We start from the raw sequence: 24,735 nt of genomic DNA, 5'->3' as shown, positions 1-24,735 counted from the left end.
TATTCCTGTATGTGAGAAAGCCACAGGTACAGACATGGGTGTGCCCTGTGTCTTCAGAGCACATTCCTGGCCCAGGGGTTGCAAAAAAAATGACGAAGGGAGGAGTCAGGAATATGAATAAACCCAAGAGTAAGGAAGAGTCTCCGCATTTTCACTCTGGGGCAAGCACAGTGATTGTTTGATCAACATATGTTCAGTATTGAATAAGTGCTTTGACACACTGCCATTTTTATGGGAACAGGGAAAGGAAAAGAGGCAGTCTTAGTACGAACACAAATGAAAAACTTCCCTTCAGCCCCACAGAACAATTTGTTTGTGTGTACTTGGATTCTATGATGCATTCACAGTATAGTCTATTGCTGGTCATAATGCATGGGTTCCAACTTTGCCAATCACTAGCCGTGTAACCTATGGACAGTTAATTAAGCTTTTTGTGCCTGTTTCCTCATCTGTAAAATGGGGATAAATAACAAGGCACCTACCTCTTGGGCTGTCGTAAGAATTGAATAAGTAAATATAAGTAGAATGCTTGGGACAGTACCTGACACATAATAAACACTCAGTGTTTGTTATTGTTCAGACTTTTACAGGTGCCTGTGGGTTATCTCAACCTCATTTCCCTTATCTCCAACTACAGAAATATTCACATAGTTATAATCTCCTCTCTTTCATAATTTAATATTAGGAAGATATGCAGAAGAAGAGACATATGGCAGGGCCAGAAAGGTCTGAGTCTTGAAACAAAGTAATTAGATCAAACTATCCACCGTCCACCCCCACCCCCATCCTCCCTGAATTTTCATTCTGTCCTTTAATTTCTCAGCCACCCTCTTTTCTTTCAGGTCCTAAATCAAGGGCAAGATAATAGCTTTAAGAATAAAGGGGACTGGTTGACAAGCATCTTAGTTGGGTGGTGTAGTAAAAGGGTATCAGAATTATAATTAGAAGACCCAGAGCCATATCTTTGTTCCACTTTTTACTGGCCTCTCTTCAGTTTTCTTTGCTGCAGACTAGGGATAATAATCCTACCCCTTGGGCCTGTCATGAATATGATATATATATGAAGGCGTGTTGTAAACTATTGTGTTATAGACAAGTTAATTATCATGAAAGTTATTGAACATGGAGCATGGTGGTTTGGGCTGCATATAGGTTACTGTCCTCTTCCATAACCTGTTCTCCCCATAACTGCTTGGCCCTTTTGATCAAGAGGTAGTTGCAATGGGATAGCTGACCAGGAAGGGTTACACTGTAAAATATAAGTATGCAAGCTCTTCAGATGTGTATAGAGTGGGTGGTGATTACAACTGTAAACTGGAATGCAGGGCTATCAAGAGTGATAGGCCGAGTGTGTATGGATTCCTGTGATAGTTTGAGACTAAACACAAATACGTATGTCACCAAGAGTTTGGGATTGCACCTGGATCCTGGCTTGTCACATTCTCCTGACACCAACACCCATCTTAATTAGCCACCCCCCACAGGTGACCCTAGATTGCTTGATGCTTGTTCAAGTCTCTACATCCACCTGGCTGGGGAATCTTAGCAGACAGAGGCTGGCTGGCAGAGCTCATGGCCAACGCTAGAGGGGGTGACTGGTGCTGGAGGTAGTGCTGTCCCAGGCTGTGGGTTTGAAACTCACCAGTCAGGAAGTGAGGCCGACAGACGGAAGGGCGGGCAGAGGCGGAGAGTTCTGGGGCACAGCAGAAGGGGCCTTCTGGGGCTCGGGGGCTGCGGGGCCATGGGCTTTGGGGCCAGAGGTTGCTGTTAGCCTGACAAGACAGAACTGGGTAACATGCATGCCCAAAGGCAGTTGGCTGTAGCTGCAGTGAGAGCAGAAGTCAAACGACATGAGGTAGCCAAGCAGGCTCTAAACCGCCTCAGGAAACTGGCAGAGAAGGTGGGCGACTCGGAACTTCGGGACAGCATCCAGGCCTCACTGAACAGTGTAAGAGGTAAGAGAAGGGTGAGCTCCCAACTTGGGTGTATCAGGGACCAGCAGGGCCACGGAAGGGTTTGCTGGGTCATACATCATTTCCCAATCAGCCACTTCCTAGTAGCTTCCAAGACGGAGCTGGGATTCAGGGGAAGAATACATTTGGAAAGGATGGAAAAAGACATGGGAGACGTCATTCTTTCTTTTTCCCTGGGATCAAAATACAGGTCACTGCTGAACTGACTTTCTTGGAAATGGAGAAGTTGGTGAGCAGGGGGAAGACAGGCTATGTACAGGCCCATGGTAGACCTGGACCCTGCTTGGGAAGTCTGGGGCAGGAAGCGGTCTAGGGCAAGAGGTTCTGGGACTGGATAATGTGTTCATTCCCAGGACCCATGAGGGATCAGTGACCTCTTGTTCTCCAGCTGTAGAGAGAAAACACACACACAAATACGTATGCACATTAAAATCACCACACAGGGAATCCAGGCACACATTAACATTCACACAGCATGCTCTGCACAAAGTGCAGAGAAGTCCCCAGGACTCTTCTCAGTTCCCTCTCTTCCCCATGCTCCTGTTCCTGTCTTCCCCCAACACACCTTCGGCTCTACCTCCTTAGTGCCATTAGAGCAAATGATGACAATACAGGAAGGAAGTGCTGCCATGGCAACACCATCCACCACATCCTCCTGCCCACCCCAGCATTCAATCCTGTGGTGGGGCCTGGGCAGGAACAGCTCATCCATCCACCAGGCACCACCACCAAGGAGCTGATAGAAATAGATGTCTCTCTGTCTGTTCTCATCTCATTACCTCTGTGGTGGCAAAGAACTAACAAAAGTGGGCTCTTTTGCTCATGAAAAGGTGTCTGGGAGAAACACATCCTCCATCACATGCTGGTCTCCTTCAGCCTCTCCATTCTTAGCCGCCTACTTGGCGGTGGCAGATGGGGGCAGTGAAGAAGCCATTCTTTCCATCAAGGATACCTCCTGCCAGATCTCTCTGATGGTAAGGGCCACCAGAGCATAATTTGCAGAGGGAACAGTTTGGTTCCAATTCCTAAGGGAGCATCTGATGATACCCTTTTCATTGCCCTTCTGAGGTTAGTGCCTCCTGTCCCCTACCTTTTGCCAAGAACTACAGCTGACACCTTCCCTACAGCATTAATTGTAGGAAAGGCAGACCTAGCGGGGGTGGCCCCTGGGGCCTTTTAGGGAAGAACTCCAAGCCCCATTCCCACAAAAAAGGGTGGGGAGGGGGCGATTGGAATAGATGTTTAGACCAGGTAGAGGGCTCTGCTTAGTTCTGGAGAAGGAGGGAGGGAGGAAGGGTGAAGGCTGAAATTTCTGAGAAGCCTGCACTATTCGTGAGTGAATTGTTTCACTCTTTCCCCGAGTCAGGATTCTGCTCCCTTTGAATATAAAGAAAAACTGCGGCCACCAATGGAAGGAAGAAAAATTAAGCCAGAATCAACAAATCTCCATCATTCCTTCAGAAAATACTGAAGGGTCTTGGGTCCTGGGGCTGGCGTCATCTTGGTGCTGTGGGGGCAGGGGTGGGGTTGGGGCACCAGGCAAGAGGCTACTGACCTTGGGACAGTCCTGCAGAGGGACTGGGTACAGGTTTTGGGGAAAACAAAGGGCACCCAGCATCTTGGTACCACCCCCCACCCTCAACCCCTACCAGGCCGAGCGCAATGCCGGCTCTTTCCTACAAGAGCCGCCCACGACTGCACTATTATAGTCTCAGCTGCGTCAGGAGGATGGGATGCCAAATTAGGGGAACGCTGAGACTCCCCGAGTCCAGGGGTGTGGGGAGGCCTCGCTAGACTCCTGTCCCACCCCTGCTGGGTCTTGGCCTCTGTTCCCGAGAGTCCTAACCCCTTAATCCTTCTTCCCAAGGTTGAGGACAGTGAGCCTTGAACTCCAGGGTCCCTAGAGGGGTGGGAGATACAGAGCAGATGTTTTCCTCTTTAACCTTCTAAATGAGCCCCACCATGAAAATTTCAGGAGACTGAATAGGAACCCAAAAGAAGCTGGCTCCCGCTGCCTCAACTGCAGGGCCCCTTACATTTGGGGGCGCTAAATACCCAACGTGAGGGTAACCAGATGTGAGGGTGGTACCTCCATGAACCCCAAATCCCATGGCGAACCCCCCCCCCACACCACCACAAACATCGATCCCTCCTCTCTGCTTATTGCTGCTGTTCCTGAGGCACTCTTGGAGCTACGGTTGCTATGGAGACCGTGCGTTTTTGTATGGGGGGGTGTCAGTCTGTAGGTATATTCCTTCTCCTTCCACCTCGAGCTGGATGGAGCCTTTGATTCACTTTTTGGCCTTGGCTCCTCCAAGCCCCCAGATCTCTCCCCGCGTGAGGCACCCCACCCCTTCTTATTCTAAGTTCCATGTTTGTCCCCATCCCCAGGGAACACTTTTCAAGTTCACTTTGGGACAGTTGGGTTCAAAGCATGGCCTTATCGATGTATTGCCTGAGAGGGGGTGGAGGTGGGTGAGGGGGCTGGGTTATGGGGAAAGGAACACATGCAAATATCTGGGGGAGACATGCAGGGTCCTGGGAAAGGGATTTCAGGGTTCTCCACTTTCCAACTTCAGCTTCTCCAGAATTAGCAGGGACCCCGAATTTGCTCCATTTTCGCGGCGGACAGTTCACTCATAGACTGATTTTTTACCCTAGTCCTTAAATGCCACACCCAACAGTCGCGCTCCCTTACTGTGCTGTGCTAGGGGAGGGGGCTAGATTGTTGGAGTAGGTGAGCCCAAGTTCCAGGAAATCCAGCCCAGGGTTTGGGAAGGAAATCCAGTCCTGGATTTTGCACCGCCTTCGCAGACAGCAGAGCTGGTAGAGAGAAGGTGGGGGGAAAAGAGGGGGGCTGCCTCCTCCTCAATGTGAGGGGAGCGCCCGGACACAGCGCGCATCCGGACCGAGCCGAGCCCCAGCGAGCCCCCTCCCACCCTTCGTCCGGATCTCAGGCCCCTCCCCTCCTAGACCCTATACCCGTGGGTTCCCACCCCTTTCGGCTTCCCTCCTTCCTCCCCCGCCGGCGTCTGTATCTCCATCCCCAGCATCCTCCCCTTGCCCCTGCGAATCCCCCGCACGACCAGCCCCATTAGCTTCCCACCCTCCTAAAGACCCCCTCTCCTATCCCCATCCTTGGCTTCTGTCCCTTTAGTCCCCGTTCCCCACCTCTGCCGCCCCCGCACCGGTTCCCCTTCTCCCCCAGCCTCAGGTCCTCTTTTTCTACCCCCTCTTCCTCCCTGTCCCCTATTTGCCTCCACTACTGTCTTCCCCGCCCTCCCCCGCCCACCTCAGCGCCCCCACCCAGGCCGGGGTCCACGGTCCGGCGCGCCTCCTTGGAGCAGCACCAAGGTCCCGGGGCTCCGACGGGGTGGGGGCGCAGGGCGGGGAGCATGGGGAGGGGGCGCCCCGTGTGATGGGAGGGGGGCGCAAGAGGAGGCGGCGGAGGCGGCGGCGACAGCGGAGCCGGGCCGGGGGCTCAGCGGGGTCCGGGGGCTGGGGGCAGCAAGCAGGGCGGCCCCATGGCCGGGCCCCCCTGAGGCAGTCCAGGGGAGTCCTCTCCCCTCCCCAGCTCGGGGTTCTCGGGGCCCCATGAGCCGGGGCGCGGGCGCGCTTCAGCGCCGGACAACGACCTACCTCATCTCGCTGACCCTGGTCAAGCTCGAGTCGGTGCCTCCGCCGCCGCCTTCTCCGTCTGCGGCCGCAGCAGGCGCCCTCGGGACCAGAGGTGCGGAGACTGGGGATCCTGGCAGCCCCCGAGGCGCGGAGGAGCCGGGCAAGAAGCGGCACGAGCGTCTCTTTCACCGGCAGGATGCGCTGTGGATCAGCACAAGCAGCGCGGGCGCTGGGGGCGCCGAGGGCGCGGAGACCCCCGCCCTGTCCCCGGCTCCCGCCAGTCCGGCCCGCCCCGTCTCCCCCGCTCCCGGCCGCCGCCTCTCCCTCTGGGCCGCCCCTCCGGGGCCCCCGCTTTCCGGGGGGCTGAGCCCTGACTCCAAGCCCGGAGCTGCCCCCACCTCCTCCCGGCGCCCCCTGCTCAGCAGCCCGAGCTGGGGTGGTCCAGAACCTGAAGGCCGGGCGGGAGGCGGCGTTCCAGGCTCGTCCTCCCCGCACCCCGGTACCGGCACCCGGAGGCTTAAGGTGGCGCCTCCTCCACCGGCTCCCAAGCCTTACAAGACCGTGACCACGAGTGGCGCCAAAGCCGGCGGGGGCAAGGGTGCGGGTAGCCGCCTGTCCTGGCCCGAAAGCGAGGGCAAGCCTAAGGTCAAGGGGTCAAAGAGCAGCGTCGGAACTGGAGCTTCTACCGCTGCTGCTGCTGCTGCCGCTGCCGGGGCAGGGGGAGCTGCAGCCACGACCCCTGGTGGGGTCGGAGCTGGGCCCGGAGCCCGAGGGAAGCTGTCCCCTAGGAAAGGCAAGAGTAAGACCTTGGACAACAGTGACTTGCACCCAGGACCACCTGCCGGCTCTCCTCCTCCACTAACCATCCCAGCAACCCCGGCTCCAGCCACTATTGTCACCGCCACCTCCGCGCAGCCAACCGGGCCTGTACCTCCAATCACTCTGGAGCCTCCGGCTCCGGGGCTGAAACGGGGCCGGGAGGGGGGCCGAGCTTCCACTCGCGATCGCAAGATGCTCAAGTTTATCAGCGGCATCTTCACCAAGAGCACAGGGGGGCCTCCTGGTTCCGGGCCCCCTCCTGTACCCCCAGGCCTGTCTTCTGGCAGCGGGTCCAGGGAGCTGCTGGGCACAGAGCTCCGCACCTCCCCTAGTGAGTAGGACCAGGGTCTGAGAACCCGGCAGGGCGGGCACCTGGAATGCTCAGCTTGGGTAGGGGGAGCCATATGCAGCACTGAACTAGGAAAAGCTTATCTTTTGGGTGGGCAGAGGAACTAGGTTGAATTCTCCGCCAAGGACAGGGGTAAAGAATAAGAGGTCCTGACAGGGGTGAATAGCTACATTGTGCCACCTGAGAAATGATTTGATTTCAGAGGGACTCAGAAGGCCTCAGAGCTTTCTGGGAAAATAATGCCCTTGGTCAGAGAGTAGGAAATTGCTCCTATAGAAGCCCCAGACCCCCTTCTAGCCTTAGCTGGAATCTTGGGAGCATAGAAACAAGACTTTGCCTTGTCCGGAGGTACACTGAAGAGGAAGGGGATGAAGGAGCCTCGGTTTCTCCTGAGCACTTGGGGCAGGTGGCATGAGAGTGACCTTGCAGGCAGCTCCTCGCCAGGGACAGGTCTTCCCCTGGGCTGAGAACAGGCTAGTAGGCAACAAGGAGGGTCTCTGTTAATTTTCATGCAGCAAAGGCGGATTGGGCAGTAAGGGACTGCGTGGGGACTGGATCGAGCTGAATACTTGAATGTCAAGCGAGAGGGGGCGGATAGGAAGCTTCACTTCCCCCACTGCCCACCCAGGCCCCGGGAGCCTAACTGAACTCCCCCAGGGGGCTGACCAGGAGTGACTCAAGGGGGCGGAGCTGCTACAAAGGCAATTCTTACCCTCTGCAGACTTGGGAGGGGGTACGGAGAAGGCAGTGTTTCTTTCTGGGGGGAGAGGGTGTCTTGATTTATTTTTTCTTTCTTTTTTGGGGGGGTGGGGTGGGGGGAGAAGTGAGGGACTCATGGTTCGGCTCACGCTCCTGGAGGAGAGACAGGTCCGGGAGCGGGGGCGGCCCCGGGGTTTGGCTCTGGAGCGGGTGGGAGCAGATGGCTCCGGATCCTAGAGTTCCCGCCGCAGCTGCGGCACCCCGGGAACGTCCGGCCCGTGTCAAGCGCGGGGGCTGGACCCCCCCGGACGGAAGGAGCATCCATCCTCCTCCTACTCCTCCAGACCAGTGGCTTCTCTTCTCCAGGAATTGAAGCTCTTCCCCATAGTTCTTTTGGGAGATGCTTGTGGGGAAGGTTATGGAAGAGGGAGGCATAGAAAATCCAAGCACCATTCCTTGGGCTGTGTGGAGGAGCCAGGCCTTCAAGCCACCGACCTTGAAAAAGAGAAGGCATATCCCTCACCTGTGAAATGATGATTGAGGAAGACTCACTCCCTTCTATGTCCCAGGCCCTCTTCCCCCGGTTCACTCCTGGTAATCAGACAGACCTTTGGGTAGGAGACCCTCTTATATTCTCCTTTCAGAGAGAAGAATCCATCGCTGTCAGAGCCCTGGTCCCAGGTCTGGGGCAGGGATTTACGTTTGGGGATGTCTTTTAAGGGAGATGCCAGCTGAAGTATTTTCGGCTTGCTGACTCTGTTGCTAAGCAACCACTGAGCGGCAGCAACAGATGTGGGGAGAGCTGGCTAGCATGGGAGGACTGAGGACCACTCTCAAACCTAGTCTTTCCACACAGCTCCCAAGCCCTGGCAGGGTCCTGAGGGTTAAGGAAAGCTGCAAAAGGAGGAGGGGTGGCTGAGGGTTGGGAGTCCTCCTGGGCCAGAGTGTCCCCTCTTATGGCTCCTTTCCCATTACAGAGGCTGTGGTCAATAGCCAGGAATGGACCTTGAGTCGCTCCATTCCTGAACTGCGCCTGGTAGGTAACCCAGCCCCCTTGTCTGCAGAAAGGCTGACCTTCTACCCACTGCACCCTCAACTTTCTTACCTTTATCTCCTCATTTCCCTCTCTCTGTGAGAATCAGAAATAGTTTTTAGTTCTCCTGAGATTCTGCCTTCATAGCACCTTCCTGAGACTTGATACATCCTCATAATTTTTTCTTCTTTAGTCTCCTTTTCCCTCTTTATCCATGGTAGCCTTCCAGGCTTCTTCTCATTTCTGACATCTCTCCTATGGCCTTTCATGTTCTACTGACTAAAATTGGGTTAAACTTTTCAACCAGTGCCTAGGGCTGTGTCATGCCTCTCTAGCCCCATACACACATCCAGTATGGGTTCTAAACAGCACTTACACACACACACACACACACACAAATGGTACTGAGTTGCTGACATTCTTCAGCTGATCCATTGCTTTGAGCTTGGGAATATTTCTTGCTACACTTCTGGCCTGATCCTCCCAAATGCTGTCTCCTGACTGTTGTCCAGGCCCTGTAGGGCCCTCCGTGGGTGATTTCACACTGCCAGTCTCTTTAAGTTCTCCAGATTCAAGCATCCCGCCTCCTCTTAATTCCCACAATCTGCTCTACAACCTTGTCCTCAGGGTGTACTGGGCGATGCCAGGAGTGGGAAGTCATCACTCATCCATCGATTCCTGACTGGTTCATACCAGGTGCTGGAGAAGACAGAGAGTGAGTTTTCAGAAACCACAGTAAACTAAAGATTGGGGTCAGGGATCCAGATCAATGACTAGGAAGTGTGATCAATGACTAGGAAGGTGTGGAGACCAGAGGGAAGGATGAAGCCATGACAGCTAAAGTAGAGGAATCATGGGGTGGTCTGGTGACCTGTGACCTCAACCTACCCCTTCCAACCCTTCTGGACAGGTGAGCAGCACAAGAAAGAGATGTTGGTGGATGGACAGACTCACCTGGTGTTGATCCGAGAGGAAGCTGGGGTACCTGATATCAAGGTGAGGGGTGAGGTATGGGGTAAGCAGGCTGGCTGGGGTCAGCACTGGCCAAGGGAGAGGACTCTGGTTTCTCAGGTCTAACTGGAAATATCATCCAGAGAAGTGGACTTGTTTGATTGTCTGTTTGTTCCCTCACCCCCCACAAGTTCTCAGGCTGGGCAGATGCTGTGATCTTGGTCTTCAGCCTGGAGGATGAGAATAGTTTCCAGGCTGTGAGCCGTCTCCATGGACAGCTGAGTTCCCTTCGGGGTGAGGGACGAGGAGGACTGGCGCTGGCACTGGTGGGGACACAAGGTAAGGAGGGGCTGGGAAGGCACTACTGATAGCTACTGGGGTATTGCCCAACATATGAGAGAATTTGGTAAGGTGTGGAAATGGCCAGGTGGAGTCCAGTTATCTTCCGGAGGAAGCCTGGTCTCCTGATAAGAGAGTCATTAAACCAACACAAACTTCCCAAGACCTGAGCAGAGAAAAGGAGGCTCTCCAGGAAGGGATAGATAGAGTAGCAGCCTGCCATCTCTAAGATGTCACCTACCTTGTGTTCTTACACTGCCATTTCCTGATGACACCACCATGGGAAACAAAATCTCAGACCCTAGTGTGGATAGTAAGCCTTTTCCATCCCTCTCGCTGTGTTTGGCTGACACCTTTCAAACGAACATTTTCAAAACAAAGAGAAAACAAATGAAATGATGGAGAAAACACAGAGGGCAGAAAACCTTTAGTTCTCAAAGAAGTGATTCGGAGGTGCCTACATTCTCCACCAGGGCCAGGGAAAGCTTCTTCCACTACCCACCTGTGTTGAACTGGCAGGACTTTCTGTCTGATACCTATTCAGCAGGTGCCTGCTTCCACCTGTCGCTTGCCTCCAGGTTTCCCGCGGCACAGTGAGCAGTCCACCTGTTATCCACGGATATTCAACCTTTTTCTGGTTCACATGCCAGGTGTTCTCCTACTCAGTTCAGGGCTTGTTGGATTTGCAGGACAGGGTGATTGTCACTTGTGAGTCTCAGCCATTTTAGACCCTGTCAGGAAGCTCCACTCAACTCTGGAGTGTTTTGTTTCTGTTTTTTGTTTTTTTTTAAAGACACACAGAGTGCACCCAGCCTACTCATAATGCAGACGGCCATGTGAGCTGGGTCCAGTACTCACAAAAGGCTTATACAGTCCATTCCACATGTTCTCAAGACAGACATTCTCTCAGACCCTGTCCCTAGTGGGCCCAGCCTGGGACCGGAGCCCAAGAGAAAGGAAAGCAGGGAAAATGGGGAGAGGGTCCCAGTTCTGCTTCTTTCCTGTTGCCTCAGACAGAATCAGTGCTTCCTCCCCTCGGGTCGTGGGTGATGCTCGTGCCAGAGCTCTGTGCGCGGATATGAAACGCTGCAGCTACTATGAGACTTGTGCAACCTATGGGCTCAATGTGGACCGGGTCTTCCAGGAGGGTGAGTGGTGATCCCAGCACATGTGGGAAACAGAGCTTAAGGTCTAGGATATTCTTAGAAGGTGTGTATACAGGCCTCTCTCTGAGTGACATAGGTCAGTAGCCTGTGTGGGAGGGGGGAGAGGTCAGAGAGGTCAGGGGATTTTTGCTTAATGGCCACAAGGTCTTTCTGGGCTGGAGAAGCTGGCAAGGTTACATGTGGCATGAAGGCCACAGTGACAAATGAGTAGGGGCCTATGTTATCTCTTGGGGATTTCTCAAAGCTGGGCACCGAAGAGTGTTCTTGGGTATCTGTCCTGCTCACACCTCTTTCCCCTCCCCCCTTAAGTGGCCCAGAAGGTGGTGACCTTGCGCAAACAGCAACAGCTTCTGGCTGCCTGCAAGTCCCTGCCCAGCTCCCCAAGCCACTCAGCTGCTTCCACTCCCGTAGCTGGGCAGGTGAGTTGGTGTTTCAGGGTCCACAGAGGGACTAGTAAGAATCAGAGGAGTGGCTGGTGATCCAAGGACAGGTACAGAGTACTCAAGGAGGTTGTGAAGGGAGGCAATTTGTAGAAATTGCATTAGACTGAAAAGTGACAAAGGTTTCAAATACTGTTTGCAATGTCCTTGAGCAAGTCCCCTAAACCTCCCAAGGCTGTCAGAAAAATTATGTGGCATTTTTTGTGAAGTCAACTTTGTAAAATCTACAGCACTGTGACAATGCTAGTGAGGAATTTTATTATTAATGTTAATGCAGATAAATGGTGACGAGGTAAAAACAATTCTCAGATTCCTCATAAGCAGATGTAACTGCAGCTTGGTGGGGTAGGAGCATCTCAGCTGTTTTTACTTCTCCAGGCTAGTAACGGAGGCCACACTAGCGACTACTCTTCTTCCCTCCCATCCTCACCCAATGTTGGTCACCGTGAGCTCCGAGCTGAGGCAGCTGCAGTAGCTGGATTGAGCACCCCAGGGTCTCTGCACCGGGCAGCCAAGCGCAGGACCAGCCTTTTTGCGGTATTGTATATGCTGACCCCCATCCCCTGTCCCCTGCCCATCTTCTCTGGTCCCTAGACCCCGCTGTTGGGCCCTTTTTTATTGGTCTTCCCTGACTTCAATCAGTGTGTCCCTCCATCCATCTTCTAAACTGATGCCAATAACCATTCCAGAATCGTCGGGGCAGTGACTCTGAGAAGCGGAGCTTGGACAGTCGGGCAGAGACAACAGGGAGTGGGCGAGCCATCCCCATTAAACAGGTGGGCAGGCCAGGGGCTGAGTGCAGGCTGGCGGTAGCTGGTCTGACATGGCTTTTCATCCACATCTTTTTCCACACTACAGAGCTTCCTACTAAAGCGAAGTGGCAACTCCTTGAACAAAGAATGGAAGAAGAAATATGTGACCCTGTCCAGTAATGGTTTCCTACTTTACCACCCCAGCATTAATGTGAGTGGCAGAGACGTGTGCTAGGCTACACTGGCTTAGACACCCTTCCACCTCTATGAGTCTGGGCCTCTGACAAACACTAACATTATTTCTGGGAAGCTCATCTCATTCTCTTAAGTTTAGCAAGCATTTTAAAGGTTAGGCACCTCTCATGTGACTATGCTGGGGATGAGAAGGTAACTCTATCTCTCCAGGAACTTTCAGTCTAGTGGGAGAACATGGAGAAAGGACCTTCACCTGGCCTGCCATTCAGGGAATGCTTTCTGGAGGAGACAGTGCTGGCCAAGTCCATTTGGCTCATCCCCTAGAAGCTCATCCCAACCCAGTCAGTTCCCAGAGCCCCCTCTCCAGTCCCTCACTATTCCCTACTATTGGTTGTTTCCCAGCACCACCAAGCACCCCAACCTTCCCTATACTCTCAACCTCTGTGTCCCCCCCAGGACTACATTCATAGTACCCATGGCAAGGAGATGGACTTGCTACGAACAACAGTCAAAGTCCCCGGCAAGCGGCCCCCACGGGCCATCTCTGCCTTTGGCCCCTCAGCCAGCATCAACGGGCTGGTCAAGGACATGAGCACTGTCCAGATGGGTGAAGGCCCTGGTGAGTGGGGCACATGACAAAGGGACAGGAGAGGGGCCACCAGGGCGAGGGGGAAAGGAGGAGTAGTAGGGAAGTAGAAGCTGGGACTGGGTAAATGAGAAAGTGGGTGATAAAGAAGTACCACTAAGGCATGAGAGCCAGAGACTGAGTGGCTCACTGAGGTTTTATCATATTCCCCTTTCAACAGAAGCCCCTACTCCCACCCCAAGCCCAAGCCCCAGCCCCAGTTCCCTGCAGCCACCACCAGACCAGACATCCAAGCACCTGCTGAAGCCAGACCGGAATTTGGCGCGAGCCCTCAGCACTGGTCAGTGAGGACCCACCCTTCATCCATTGTCTTTCAAATCCAAATGGGATGCTGTGAGATGTGGGTGGGGAGTAAAATTGGAGGTGAAGCTTGGAGGCTGAAATCCAGTGCACAAGTGGATACATTGTGCACCTACTGGGCGCCAGGCACCATGCTCAGTGTTACCGTGTTTATCCTAATGTTTAAGACAAGTGGGTTCTGGAACTCAACTGCCTGAACTTGAATCCTGGCTTGCCACTTGGGCAAGTTACTTGACATATCCATGCCTCAGTTTCCTCCTTTATAAAATGGAGATAATAGTTTCTACCTGAGAGGATTGCTTTAAGGCTTAAACAAACTGAGAACATTGTCCAGCTTGCAGACAGCATCCAGTGTTTGAAAAGTTTGGAAATATATATATATACATATATATATATATATTTCTTTATTTATTTAAAATAGCAAGTAACATTGTAACAAGTAATCCTCCCAACAACCATGTCAGGTCAAGATTATTATCCCCATTTTAGGGATGAAGAAACTGAGGCTCAGAAGATTAAGTGACTTGCTCCAGGTCTTAAGGCCAGTAAGTGGCAGAGCCAGGATCTGAGTTACAGGATCTAAACCACTTATCTGCCTGCCTCCTCAGGAATAATCAAGGGGGACACTAAGATGCCAAAACTAGTTCAGGGGAGGAGACGGGCTATGTGAAATCAGGAAATCTGTGGCAGGGGCAACTGAGACAACTGTGTCCTTCTTCCTAAGACTGTACACCATCTGGAGACCTGAGCCTTCTGAGTCGGGAACCTCCTCCTTCTCCTATGGTGAAGAAGCAGAGGAGGAAAAAATTGACAACACCATCCAAGACTGAAGGCTCGGCTGGGCAGGCTGAAGGTGAGGCCCTGGTGGGCAGCTGCACTCCCACTCTGGACCCTCACCCCAAACTCCAGATCCCTGGCCTAGTTCCTGTAGGAGGAGGAAAAGTGCCTGAGCTGAGTGCTTGACTATCACTACCACTTTGCACATAATTTAGTGAAAAAAATGGATGGACGCCCCTCAGCCCTTGGCCTTCCTCCCATTGCCCAGTCAATGCCTCTCACCCCAGCAGCCCCCAACCCCTGTGTTCAATGACCTTTATAAGTCTGTAGGCCCTGCTTACTCTCCTAATGACCTTCTAGTTCCTGTTCCTGCCCTCACTCTGCTTATCACCCCAGCTCCAGCACCCAGAAGCTCCCATGGTCCCCCAGGGACTCAGCCCCTGACCTCAGTGTTCCCCATTGACTCCTCAGCTCCTGGACTCTGTGACCACCCAGCCCCTGTTCCCAGTAACTTCTTATGATCGCCAAGCTCCCCTGACAGCTCTTGACCACAGTGATCCCCATTCCTGAACCCAGTGAAGCCCCCAGACCCTCGAGACTTCTGAACTCCAGGCCCCCTCATCCCAGGCCTGTGACCCACCTTCTATACCCTTTCCTCATGTTTACTCAGATCCTGACCATTCCTTCCCTTCCCAGAGACCTGTCTCCTCATTGGTCATGATAACCGGTCCCCACTGCCCCTGCTCTCTGCTGGGTGCTCAGACCCAGGTTCCAGATCTGCCTGCTCTCATGGCTCTTGGCTTCTGCTCTACTCTGCTCTGGGGCCACTGACTTTAGTTCTGCTTTCTCTCCCCATCTGTCTGTCCTGCTTTGTCTCTGGCACTCTGTCACTCTCTCCATCTCTCTATTTGCCTCTCTTTCTCCTTCTTTCTTGGTCTCTTTCTCTGTTCTGCTCTCTATTCTATCTCTGTCTCCTTCGCTTCGGGAAACCAGCCAAGCGCAAAATGTGGAAACTAAAATCCTTTGGTAGTTTAAGAAATATTTATAAAGCAGGTAACAAGCGGGGAGCTGGGAGGGGCGCTCAGCTGGGGTGCAGAGGGATGGGGGTGCCCCTGCCTTCCCCTGCATGTGCTCGGGCTTCCTGCTCTCCCCAACCCTCTGCTTTCCCAGCCCCTCTGCCCCACTCCCAGGGGCTTGGGATGGACATCAGGGAGGAAGGTTTGGGGAAGGCAGCCCCTGTTTGAACTCCATCCCTCATGACCCCATCCCATCCCCCAACCCAGAGGAAAACTTCGAGTTCTTGATCGTGTCCAGCACTGGCCAGACGTGGCACTTTGAGGCAGCCAGTTTTGAGGAGCGGGATGCCTGGGTCCAGGCAATCGAAAGTCAGATCCTAGCCAGCTTGCAGTGCTGTGAGAGCAGCAAGGTCAAGGTAATTGGGGTGACAGGGGTTGCAGGGCCGGGGTGGGGGGGCGGGAGTAGAGCTATGTCTAAGGAGTCTGGAGAAGGGCTCCCAGGGAGAGTCAATAATAACCCCAGCCCTTTCTGCAGCTACGCACAGACAGCCAAAGTGAAGCCGTGGCTATCCAGGCGATCCGGAACGCCAAGGGGAACTCTATCTGTGTGGACTGCGGGGCCCCCAGTGAGCGCAAGGGGACAGTGGAGGGGCCCGGGTGGGAGTGTGGTTCGCTGGAGTTGGCGAATTCCGGGGTGCCAATACCTGCTTTGTGCCCATACTGACCTCTCACTCTGTCCCCAGACCCCACGTGGGCCAGCTTGAACCTGGGCGCACTCATCTGCATCGAGTGTTCTGGCATTCACCGGAACCTGGGCACACACCTGTCCCGCGTTCGCTCCCTGGACTTGGACGACTGGCCGCGGGAGCTGACCCTGGTGCTGACTGCCATTGGCAACGATATGGCCAACCGCGTGTGGGAGAGCGACACGCGGGGCCGAGCCAAACCCACGCGGGACTCCTCGAGGTATGTGTGAGGGAACAGGTTGGTGTGGGGGGAGGGTTCCCGAGAGGGTCTCCTGGGTAGAGGTCTTTAGTGGGTATCCCGAGAGTCCTTCCCATTGATCCCTGGTCTTGCAGGGAGGAGCGGGAGTCATGGATTCGCGCAAAGTATGAGCAACTGGTGTTCCTGGCGCCGCTGGGCACCCCGGAGGAGCCGCTGGGCCGCCAGCTGTGGGCTGCGGTGCAGGCCCAGGACGTGGCCGCAGTCCTCCTGCTTCTGGCCCATGCGCGACACGGGCCGCTCGATACCTGCGTAGAGGACCCGCAGCTTCGCTCCCCACTTCACCTGGCAGCCGAGCTCGCCCACGTTGTCATCACGCAGCTGTTGCTGTGGGTACGTGAGAAGGGAGTGAGTAAAGGGGTTTTTGAGGACTCCATCTCGGAACAGCCAGGCAGGGCGAGCCTGGTATTTTCAAAGGGACCCTGGAAGTGGGCCTGGAAATCTTGGGGAGTGGCATGCAGGTGGCCTCCCGGGGGCTGCACAGTGATGTTGCCGTTTCCACCCTACAGTACGGAGCCGACGTGGCCGCCCGGGACTCACAGGGCCGCACCGCACTGTTCTACGCCCGCCAGGCTGGAAGCCAGCTGTGCGCCGACATCCTTCTCCAGCATGGCTGCCCGGGAGAGGGAGGCAGCACAGCCACCACCCCCAGCGCGGCCACCACTCCCAGCATTACCGCTACGCCCAGCCCCCGCCGCCGGAGCAGCGCTGCCAGCATGGGCCGCGCCGATGCCCCTGTCGCGCTGGTATAGTTGCTCAGCGGGAGAGACGCCCCCACTCTTTCACGGGCCGGGCACAACCACAGCGGGTGGACCGCTGAACAGATGCACCCACTCACCTCTCCAATCCGCACCCCACCCCATGGGAGCACTTCTTCCCCCCAAGAGGGCACAGCCCCCACGCCTCCCAGGAGACACAAACTCACCTCCCTCTCCCAACAAGGCATGGAGACCCTAGCTCAACACGCCCCCTCGCCACTGTTTTCACACTGGGATTGCTCTGGGTCGACTGGCTTGGTGTGTGAGGAGGGGGACCCCGCGCTTACCTGCTCCTGGGCCAACTATGCCCACTCGCACCACCTAAGGGGGGCGGACGGGGGTGGGGAGGAGATTCGGTCCTGCCTGTGCTCAACAATCGCTTGGCAGGAGCACAAACCCAGGCTGGCTCCTGGGGCCACGCCAAGCCAGAGGGAGGGCTTAACATGTGGGAAGGCTAGCTCCAGGACTTGGGGCCAAAACCGGGACCCCACCCTTTCATGCTAATCTCACTGCCCAGTGAAGGGGGAAGGGCAGCGAGGGGCAGGACCCCTGCTGCCCATGAGGGGTAGGGGGGTCCCCAACCCTTTCTGTGAAAGGGACCATGAGGAGTGGATATCAAGACATCCCCCCAAACCCACCCATGGATGGAAGCTAAAGGGCTGGGGGAGCCAAGAGCCTGGGTCTCTCCTCACTACTATCTTAAGAGGGAGACGACGGGATGGAGAAGGAGCGGGCTAAGGGGACTGGGGAGGGGCCTTGTAATTTATTGCTTTGTTCCCCAACAAGGGGGCAGGGGTGGGCAGGGGCTTGGGGAGGGTGTTTCAGGGTAGGGGAAGCCAAGGGTGGGAAGAGGGTGGGGTAGGGCGGGGGTGCTCTTGGGTTGTGTCTGTGACCGTGACTGCGTAACTGTGACTGTGCAGCGCCCGTGGTGATCTGGGGTAGGGGACACCCCTACAATGGGACCCCTCCCCCACTATTTTTCCTATCCAGCCCCTCCCTCCCACTGGAGATGCCCCAGACCCATCCCTCAACCCCATGATCCCTCCCAGTCAGGGTAAGAAGATGTGAGGTGGCTGGGAGGGTTTCCAGACCCCCTGCCCCATCCCCAGAAAGGGGATGGTGGAGTGGACTTACCTGGCCCAGCCCTGCCTCCCTCAATCAGCCCAGCCTTTGGGTCGTCTGTGTCAGTGGTTTCCGGTCTTTTTTTTTTTTTTTTTTTTTCTTTTCTGGATAAAATATTTTGTAAAGGACCAGGTAATTGGAGAGGGGAGGAGGCAGGGGGGAATGTCCCCATCTCCTCTGAGACAGGTGGTGTGAATCTTCAACAGCAATTAAAGAGGAAGTGATTTTGTCTAGGGGCGAGTTGCTGATCTCTTCTTGAAGAGGTGGGTCAGGGAATGGCCTTGGTCAAGGTGGGGAATTGGAGGTGGGAACAGGCCACCCCTAGAGTGTGTTCTGCTGTGACTGATGGCAGGGTATCCAAGATTTTCAAGGGCATTGAGGTGGTAGGTCAGATACTCCATTGTGTACAGCAGTTCTGGGTTCATGTAGTAGAAGGAGGCAGGCAAGTCAGAGAGCAACAGTGAGATCCAGGGACCAGAGAAGTCATTGATTTCCAAGATGTGCCCAGTTCTGGGCAGGAGTTAGGGTGTGAAGTTTAGAGAGGAGAAGGAGAGGGGCTGCTTGGAGAAGTGAGAAGATGGGATAGTTCGGGTTAAGAGCAGGAACTTTGGAGTCAGATCTGATTTTGAAACTAGGCCCTCTGCTTTGTAGCCTTGTTGCCTTGAGCAGGTTATCTGGGTGGTATCTGATGGGCACCTTGTAAGGGCTCCAGGGCCAGCCCCTGTAAGACTGTTCCAGGTTAGCCTGCTCACCTTGCGCATCTGACCTAGTACTAGTAGGGGTCCTTCTCTTGGCTAAGAGGGAAGAGGTGTAAGATCTCCTGGCCTCAGACATCCTTGATGTCCATGAACTCCATGCCTAGCCAATGCAGATATTTCCATGTCATCTGCAAGGACACTCAGGCCACAGCATCCTGTGGCCAGTGCTGCCTGCAACAGCTGCAGCACCTCCTGTTTCAGCCCGTAGCCAGTCCTGCTGTTCATTCCTCATGTGCAGCCAAAAGTGTTTGCCCCGGAGGAGGGCTGGGCAGGGTGGTGCTGGGACAGCAGTCAGGGCAGGCTGGGCACAGCCACCCACATGTTGTCGTCCACCTTGATGAACTAGTCAATGGCCCCTTGTATTCCAGTAGAGTTGGTGCCAGCCCTCAGTCCCCCCGATGGACGTTCAGCTGCAGGTGAACCACCAAACTAACTAGGTGTTGTTGCAACAATGGGCCCAGGTTTCATTCACATGGAGGCCCTGGTTTTGCAGAGCAGCCTGATTGAAGAGAAGGTGGATTCAGCTGTGCGGTGCAGCAGCAGATGCAGATGTAGGTATGTGGTCTGGGGAGGCAAAGTGAGAAGAAGAGGGGCAAGTAGCAAAGAGGACTTAACTAGAAGACTGGGCCATTCCCCTTTGCAGCTCAGAGAGCCTGGATTATTCCACTTCATCTCCTTTCCTTCTTGGTGGCAAAAACTTATTGTCTTCCTCAGAAGATCAAGAGAGAGTATGGGGAAGAGACAGGGATCCCGGAGAGAATGAAATTAGCACAGGGAACCACAGGCCAGGGGGAAGTCCACAAGCCAGTGAAAAGTAGGGTATCAGCAACCCCCCTAACAAATCCCAAAAGTGAGTAATCCATAGGATTCTTTTTTTCATGGCCTGCATCTTTGGCCTGGTTGGAGATGTAAAGGGTAGTAGTGGATCAAGCCCTCCAGGTGATGGCAGGATAGGACTCTAGAATGGAACTCCCTGCGGGGCTGAAGGAGAGCTGCTACCTTCCCAGCTTGCCTTGGGTGTCCTTACCTAGCTTCCTGCTACTATCTACCCTCTCCCTCCCCACCCAACCTGGTTGCCATCTGCCACACCCCCTGCTCTCCTCCTTTTGTTTGCCTTAGCACAGCTGGGGCAGATCAACCTCCTCCATGGAATTTTCACCAAAAGCCAAAGGAGAGTAAAAATGAATTTATTATTAGAAGTATCACACAAATGGTTAAATCTGGCGAGGATTCCAGAACTGTTTTTTTGATGATGACTATCTGCATCAAAGATAACCCTCCTGTCCCAACTTTTCCCTCCCCTCCGAGTCTAAAAGTTTCTATTGTAACCTCTGATCAACTTTTGGGATTCCTTCTGAGGCTCTTGCCTCCAGGTACCACCTGTGTCCTCAGAACTCCTCTGCACTTACTGGGGGCCAGGGACTGGGCTAAGGGCATGACACATGCTGTCTCATTCAATTCTCGTGACCACCCTCTGAGGACAGTATAATTACCCATAATTTACCCATGAGGAAAGAGCACTTGAAAAGTTAAATATTTTGTTCAAGGCTCCACTGATTGTAAGAGGGGTGAGGATTTGAACCCAGAATTCTGACTGCAGCGCTCTTGAAGCCAGGTCTCAGATCTTGCACAGGTGAAGCATCCCTCTCTTCAAGATACATAAACAGATCTTGGTAAGCAGGGTTTTATACGTCTACCCATTACATTTCTAAATAAAACAACTTAAGCGTAACATGCACAAAAAGTACATAGTCAGCAAAAAGCGGGTCAGCTTCACACACCCTCCAACAATAATGAATCTCACTTTCCACCTTTGCAGACATGGGAGTTCCATGCCCTCTAGCTGTTGTCTTACCCTGTGAGTCAGTGGAGTCTTCAGCAGGAAGGCTGTACACTCAGGGAGAAAGATGAGAAAGGAGGGGTTGGGGGAATCCATACCTGCACTTGGCAATGAGGAAGAGATGGAGACACCTCTCCAGGCCCACCTGCCCTCAGTATACTAGGAAACTAGCCTGTGCGGGCAACAGCCGTCTCTCTAGGCACAGCCCAGGGTAGAGGTCTTTTTTGGGAGATGTTGAGCAGTGTAGCCAGGAGGGTATGGGGTGTGGCTGGCCAATGGGATCTGCAGCACGCTGCAGAGACAGAGCTCAAGCAGAAGTTGGGGGGGGGGGGTGCACGGTGGGCTAACACCGGTGTGCATTTCGGCTTTCAGGATATAAAGGGGGAGAGGAGAATGAACAGAAATGGACAGCTGAGGAAAAGGAAGGATGACAGGATTGTAGGTGTTTCAGTCCTTGCCAGGCCAGTGGGCTGGCTTGCTTAGCTGCCCTGGCCTCTTCCTGTAACCCAGGCTCCCACTGATACCACCTGGCAGGAGTGGAGCACAGAGCAGGAAGAGATCATGCGGTCCACCCTGAAGAGGGCACCCAACCTCCTCCCTACTTGAGCCCCCACCCTAACTCCCTCAAAAGAAAAAAAGATTGATGGAGTGATGGTCCAGTCCTTTATTTAGAAACCTGATTGTTTAAGAACATGAATGGCGCATCTGTACCCCACCATTCTCACTGGATTGTGTCAGAGGTGGTGGGCAACTTCTTCCCATTTCCTCAGCAACTGAGGAAGGCGCCTCAAGGAAAAGGAGCAGGAGATCCCAAGCCAATCCAAGGGGTGGGGGGATGGGGATGACTCCCATCAGCAGCAGGGCAGGGGCCTGTGTCTTAGTGCCTGCTGCACAGCACACACTTCTTGCTCCGAAGATCTTTAGGTAGGGAGGGAACAGGGACCAACAAGTTAGGGGACATAAGACGGAGGGGATGTGGGGAGAAGCCTGGGAGAGCAAAACTCACAGGCCTTGGGTGGCCTTCAGGGCAGCTCTCAGCAGTAGCAGCAGCACTACCCCACAGCCCCTCTGCACCCCTGGCTGGGGCCCCAAAAGTCCACAGCTCAGCTATACTCCGCTGTTTTGCCTTCAGGGTCCCAGGGGGTGGGAGATGGATGTGGGCAACAAGGCCAGTCTAGGAAGATTCTGGACTCCTTGCAAACTGATGGTAGTAGTGGTCTCAGAAGTCAAACTCATCCAGGTCCCCTGTGCCCTCCCCACCTCCAGAGCCCCACACCCGGCGGTAATTGCTCTCCAGCTCCTTTTGTCGCTGCCGCTCCTTCTGTGCCTCTTCAGCTCCCTGTACCTGGTGAGAGGGGCATGGGGTGAGCTGGAGTGCTGGCTGGTGAGCCTAGGGAAGCACTGGGCACTGAGGATCCAGGAACCAGCCATATGGGGAAGGAAGGGACGGGGCACGCACACACCATACAGGGCTCTTGCCAAGGGCCCAGGCACTCAGCTGCCAGGACCACCAGCGTCTCTTACAGATGAGGAAGCTGAAGGTTAGAAACTTGGCAAGGCTGGGATGCACCTGTGTCACTCAACCACCCTCTCAACATCACAGCACACTGGAGGAGGGGCAGGATGGAGGTCCAAGACTTGGGGGTAGGAGGCTTCTCACCAAGATATTGAAGAAAATCTCCTTAAGGTTTTTTGTGTCCTCATCAGTCAGCCAGCGTGCATCCTCCTCGGTCCCCTCAGCTCCTGGTCGGACAATTTTGATCTCAATTTTCCCTGGAAAGAAGCAGGATGGGCAGTGAGAAGAGAGGCAGGGGGAAGCTTCAGTGCAGGTCCTTTGCCCCCCAGGTCCAGTCCACCTTGACCCAGCCCCTCTGCCTCCAGAAGCAAGCCCTTCTAACAGCTCTGAATCCAGCCCCGCCCTCCAGGGCCCACCTTCGGCTGTGAGTCCCTCCCTCTCCAGCAGCTCTTTCACCAGCCCCTCGATTTGTTTCAGCTGTGGGTTTTCCCGTTTCATCTCGAGGACTGTCAGATCCTGATTGGGGCCTCTGTGATGGAGCTTGGTGACCCGGACCCGGACTCTGCGCTCAGGATCCTCCTCTTAGAGGGGGGACACACAGGGAGACACAAAGCAGAGCCGTGACTCCAGCGTTAGGGGCTGCGGGGGTCACTTCTCCCTAAGCCATCAATTGGTTTTGGCAGTAATTCCACCTCAAACATGTATATGAGCCAGGGCCCCAAATAAATTAGTCCCCTCCACCCCATTCCAGCCTATAAAGCTCCCTCCACCAATTGCAGTCTCCCTTCTTCCCTATGGACCCAATAATTATGCCCATGACCTACAGGAAAAGAACTGTTTTCTGAAGCAAAAATCAGGCCTCCTGGGCCTACAAAGAACTTTTGTTTTAAGAAGCAGGGGCACGCTCTCCCTCTTGGAGCACACCCACACTTTTCCCCTCCACCTCTTCTTCCCCCAGGAGCGTTACTTTTGCCTCTCTCTCTCCTAAGCTCCAAGGGCCCTTCTTTTGCTTCTGTAACTTGTTTCCTGAGCCTATGCAGCCCAGTTGGCTCACTTCTACTACCTCTGGAACTTTCTAAGTAAACTTATAATTTGAAAAAAAAGAAGCTGGTAGGAAAGCTGTAGTTTGGCACTCCGCATGTTGGTGCTCAAAAGACACTTCAGTGTTTACAGAGAAAGTAGGTTGGAAAGTCTGAAATGTGAACATCCCACTTGGAATTATCTGATCTCCACACTCACAGAACCCCATCGAATGGACACAAGGGGGAGCCAGAAGAAGGTATAACTTCAAGTCTGTCCAGGCAATTGACTTCTGAGCAGCTGGCTACCTATTCACACCTTACCAGCTGGGGCTTCTTCTGGTGCAAAGTCCTAACTGTTGAATAGCTGCACCTGCACAGATGTGTGGTCTTCAGCACACAAGCTCACAGTCACTCAATTAAGATCTACCTATCACCCACTACATGCCGGCCAAAGTACTAAGCACAGGCATATGGGAGCCAGTCAGAAAACGAGATAGAGAGGCTCTAGACGCTGTTTTCCAAAGGGATGAATAGGAGGTAACTAGGCAAAGAGATGGAGGGTGTGAGAAGAAGGCAAGAGTGGGAACAGTGTTTCAGAAAGAGGGACAAGAGAGAGCACACTCAGAAGGGAAAGCGCATGTCGTCCTCCTGCCCATACGAGCTGAGGGACAAAGACAAGGGACTTGACTTCCCAGATGACAACTCTCACCTGTTGGTCGGAGGGAGGGGGGAGGCTTTCTGGGGACAACCGTCCTTTTCCTGTGCTTCTTCACCAGCTCTGGATTCTGCTTTTCCTCCAGCCTTTTGATGAGTTTGTTGAGAGTGGATGTCAGGGCCAGCATAGCTCGATCACGCTCTGACTCCTTCTTCAGCCCATCTGGGTCCAGCTCCTTCTCTGTCTGGAATGCCCAAGGTGAGAATGGAAAGTCAAGGGGCAATGAAGGTCAGTGGTCCATGTACTACAGGAGAGTCATGTCTAAGTTCATTCTTCTCTCTAACCCCTCTTCCCCACTGTCCCCCTTTTTAATTAAATAAACAACTACCATTACAGACAGTCCTGTCCCAGGCCCCATGCTGTGCTAGGTGCTGACCTTTGTGTTCTTTCAGCCCCTTGCCTGCAGGAACAGACAGCTGCAGAAGCAACAGGAGGGGAGAGCAGCACTCACCTCCTGGATAATGCTCTCCAGCTCCCGCTCCATGCCAGCCTTCACCTCGGAACGGAGCCGCTCTCGGTCTGATGGGAGCAGTATCCCTTCCAGTTCCTTCTCAAATTCTCCCAGTAGCTGCCGCTCATCCTCATCTTCATCTTCATCCTCATCGTCCTCTTCTTCTTCCACCTCATTGTGATGTTCTGTGTCACCCTTTGCCTTCACCTCTGGTTCCCTTTCAGGGGCTTCTCCAGCATCGTCTGCAGGCTGCTCTTGGCCTGCATTTGGCTTCCCCTGGGCGAATGGGGATCAAAAGAAAAGGTAGACGGTTGGGGTTTCAGTAGACACACATGGTGGGGGGCAGACGAAGAGTGGCTGGGGTGTGGCAGCAGGGCAGTGAAGGAGAGTAAAGGCAGGGAGGCAGCTCTGCTGGGCCCCACGCAGGCCTAGGTCAGGGTGATTCTCCAAAGGCTGCCAGCAGAGAGGTGGGTTCTAC

At 54.2% G+C, this 24,735-nt stretch overlaps 2 protein-coding genes across 7 annotated transcripts in view; one reads left to right on the top strand and one right to left on the bottom strand.

Moving 5' to 3' along the window:
• Window positions 1-1,733: 1,733 nt before the first annotated feature.
• AGAP2 (ArfGAP with GTPase domain, ankyrin repeat and PH domain 2) lies at window positions 1,734-17,623 on the top strand. 3 transcript variants are annotated; one of them, XM_090273511.1, is made up of 19 exons: window positions 5,462-6,741; window positions 8,436-8,494; window positions 9,119-9,206; window positions 9,402-9,487; window positions 9,634-9,781; window positions 10,795-10,929; window positions 11,257-11,366; window positions 11,766-11,924; window positions 12,077-12,163; window positions 12,246-12,350; window positions 12,791-12,953; window positions 13,141-13,260; window positions 14,005-14,133; window positions 15,051-15,110; window positions 15,341-15,489; window positions 15,609-15,699; window positions 15,817-16,039; window positions 16,153-16,408; window positions 16,585-17,623. In XM_090273511.1, the coding sequence occupies exons 1-19, from the start codon at window positions 5,568-5,570 to the stop codon at window positions 16,825-16,827; spliced, it is 3,585 nt and encodes a 1,194-aa protein (XP_090129637.1). In that variant the 5' UTR covers window positions 5,462-5,567; the 3' UTR covers window positions 16,828-17,623. The 3 variants fall into 3 exon arrangements, with proteins under 3 accessions (XP_090129639.1, XP_090129637.1, XP_090129638.1); XM_090273513.1 differs by lacking the exons at window positions 5,462-6,741; window positions 15,051-15,110 and adding an exon at window positions 1,734-1,955; XM_090273512.1 differs by lacking the exon at window positions 15,051-15,110.
• A 3,579-nt stretch (window positions 17,624-21,202) lies between these two features.
• Window positions 21,203-24,735, bottom strand: part of OS9 (OS9 endoplasmic reticulum lectin) — a 28,722-nt gene continuing 25,189 nt past the window's right edge. For 2 of the 4 annotated variants that reach the window (XM_090273506.1, XM_090273507.1), the window contains exons 11-15: window positions 24,258-24,533; window positions 23,801-23,990; window positions 22,486-22,650; window positions 22,214-22,326; window positions 21,203-21,898 (exon numbers count right to left, since the gene is read on the bottom strand). In XM_090273506.1, coding sequence (XP_090129632.1) covers window positions 21,773-21,898; window positions 22,214-22,326; window positions 22,486-22,650; window positions 23,801-23,990; window positions 24,258-24,533 — 870 coding nt within the window. In that variant the 3' untranslated portion in view covers window positions 21,203-21,772. The remainder of the gene's footprint in view (window positions 21,899-22,213; window positions 22,327-22,485; window positions 22,651-23,800; window positions 23,991-24,257; window positions 24,534-24,735) is intronic. The other 2 variants (XM_090273508.1, XM_090273509.1) reach the window with 1 other exon arrangement.

This window comes from Furipterus horrens, unplaced genomic scaffold (assembly GCF_987537825.1).
Source record: "Furipterus horrens unplaced genomic scaffold, mFurHor1.1.pri manual_scaffold_4, whole genome shotgun sequence".
Classification (NCBI taxonomy): domain Eukaryota; kingdom Metazoa; phylum Chordata; class Mammalia; order Chiroptera; family Furipteridae; genus Furipterus; species Furipterus horrens.
The sequence above is the reverse complement of the archived record's forward strand: the minus strand, read 5'-3'. Positions and strand labels throughout refer to the sequence as shown.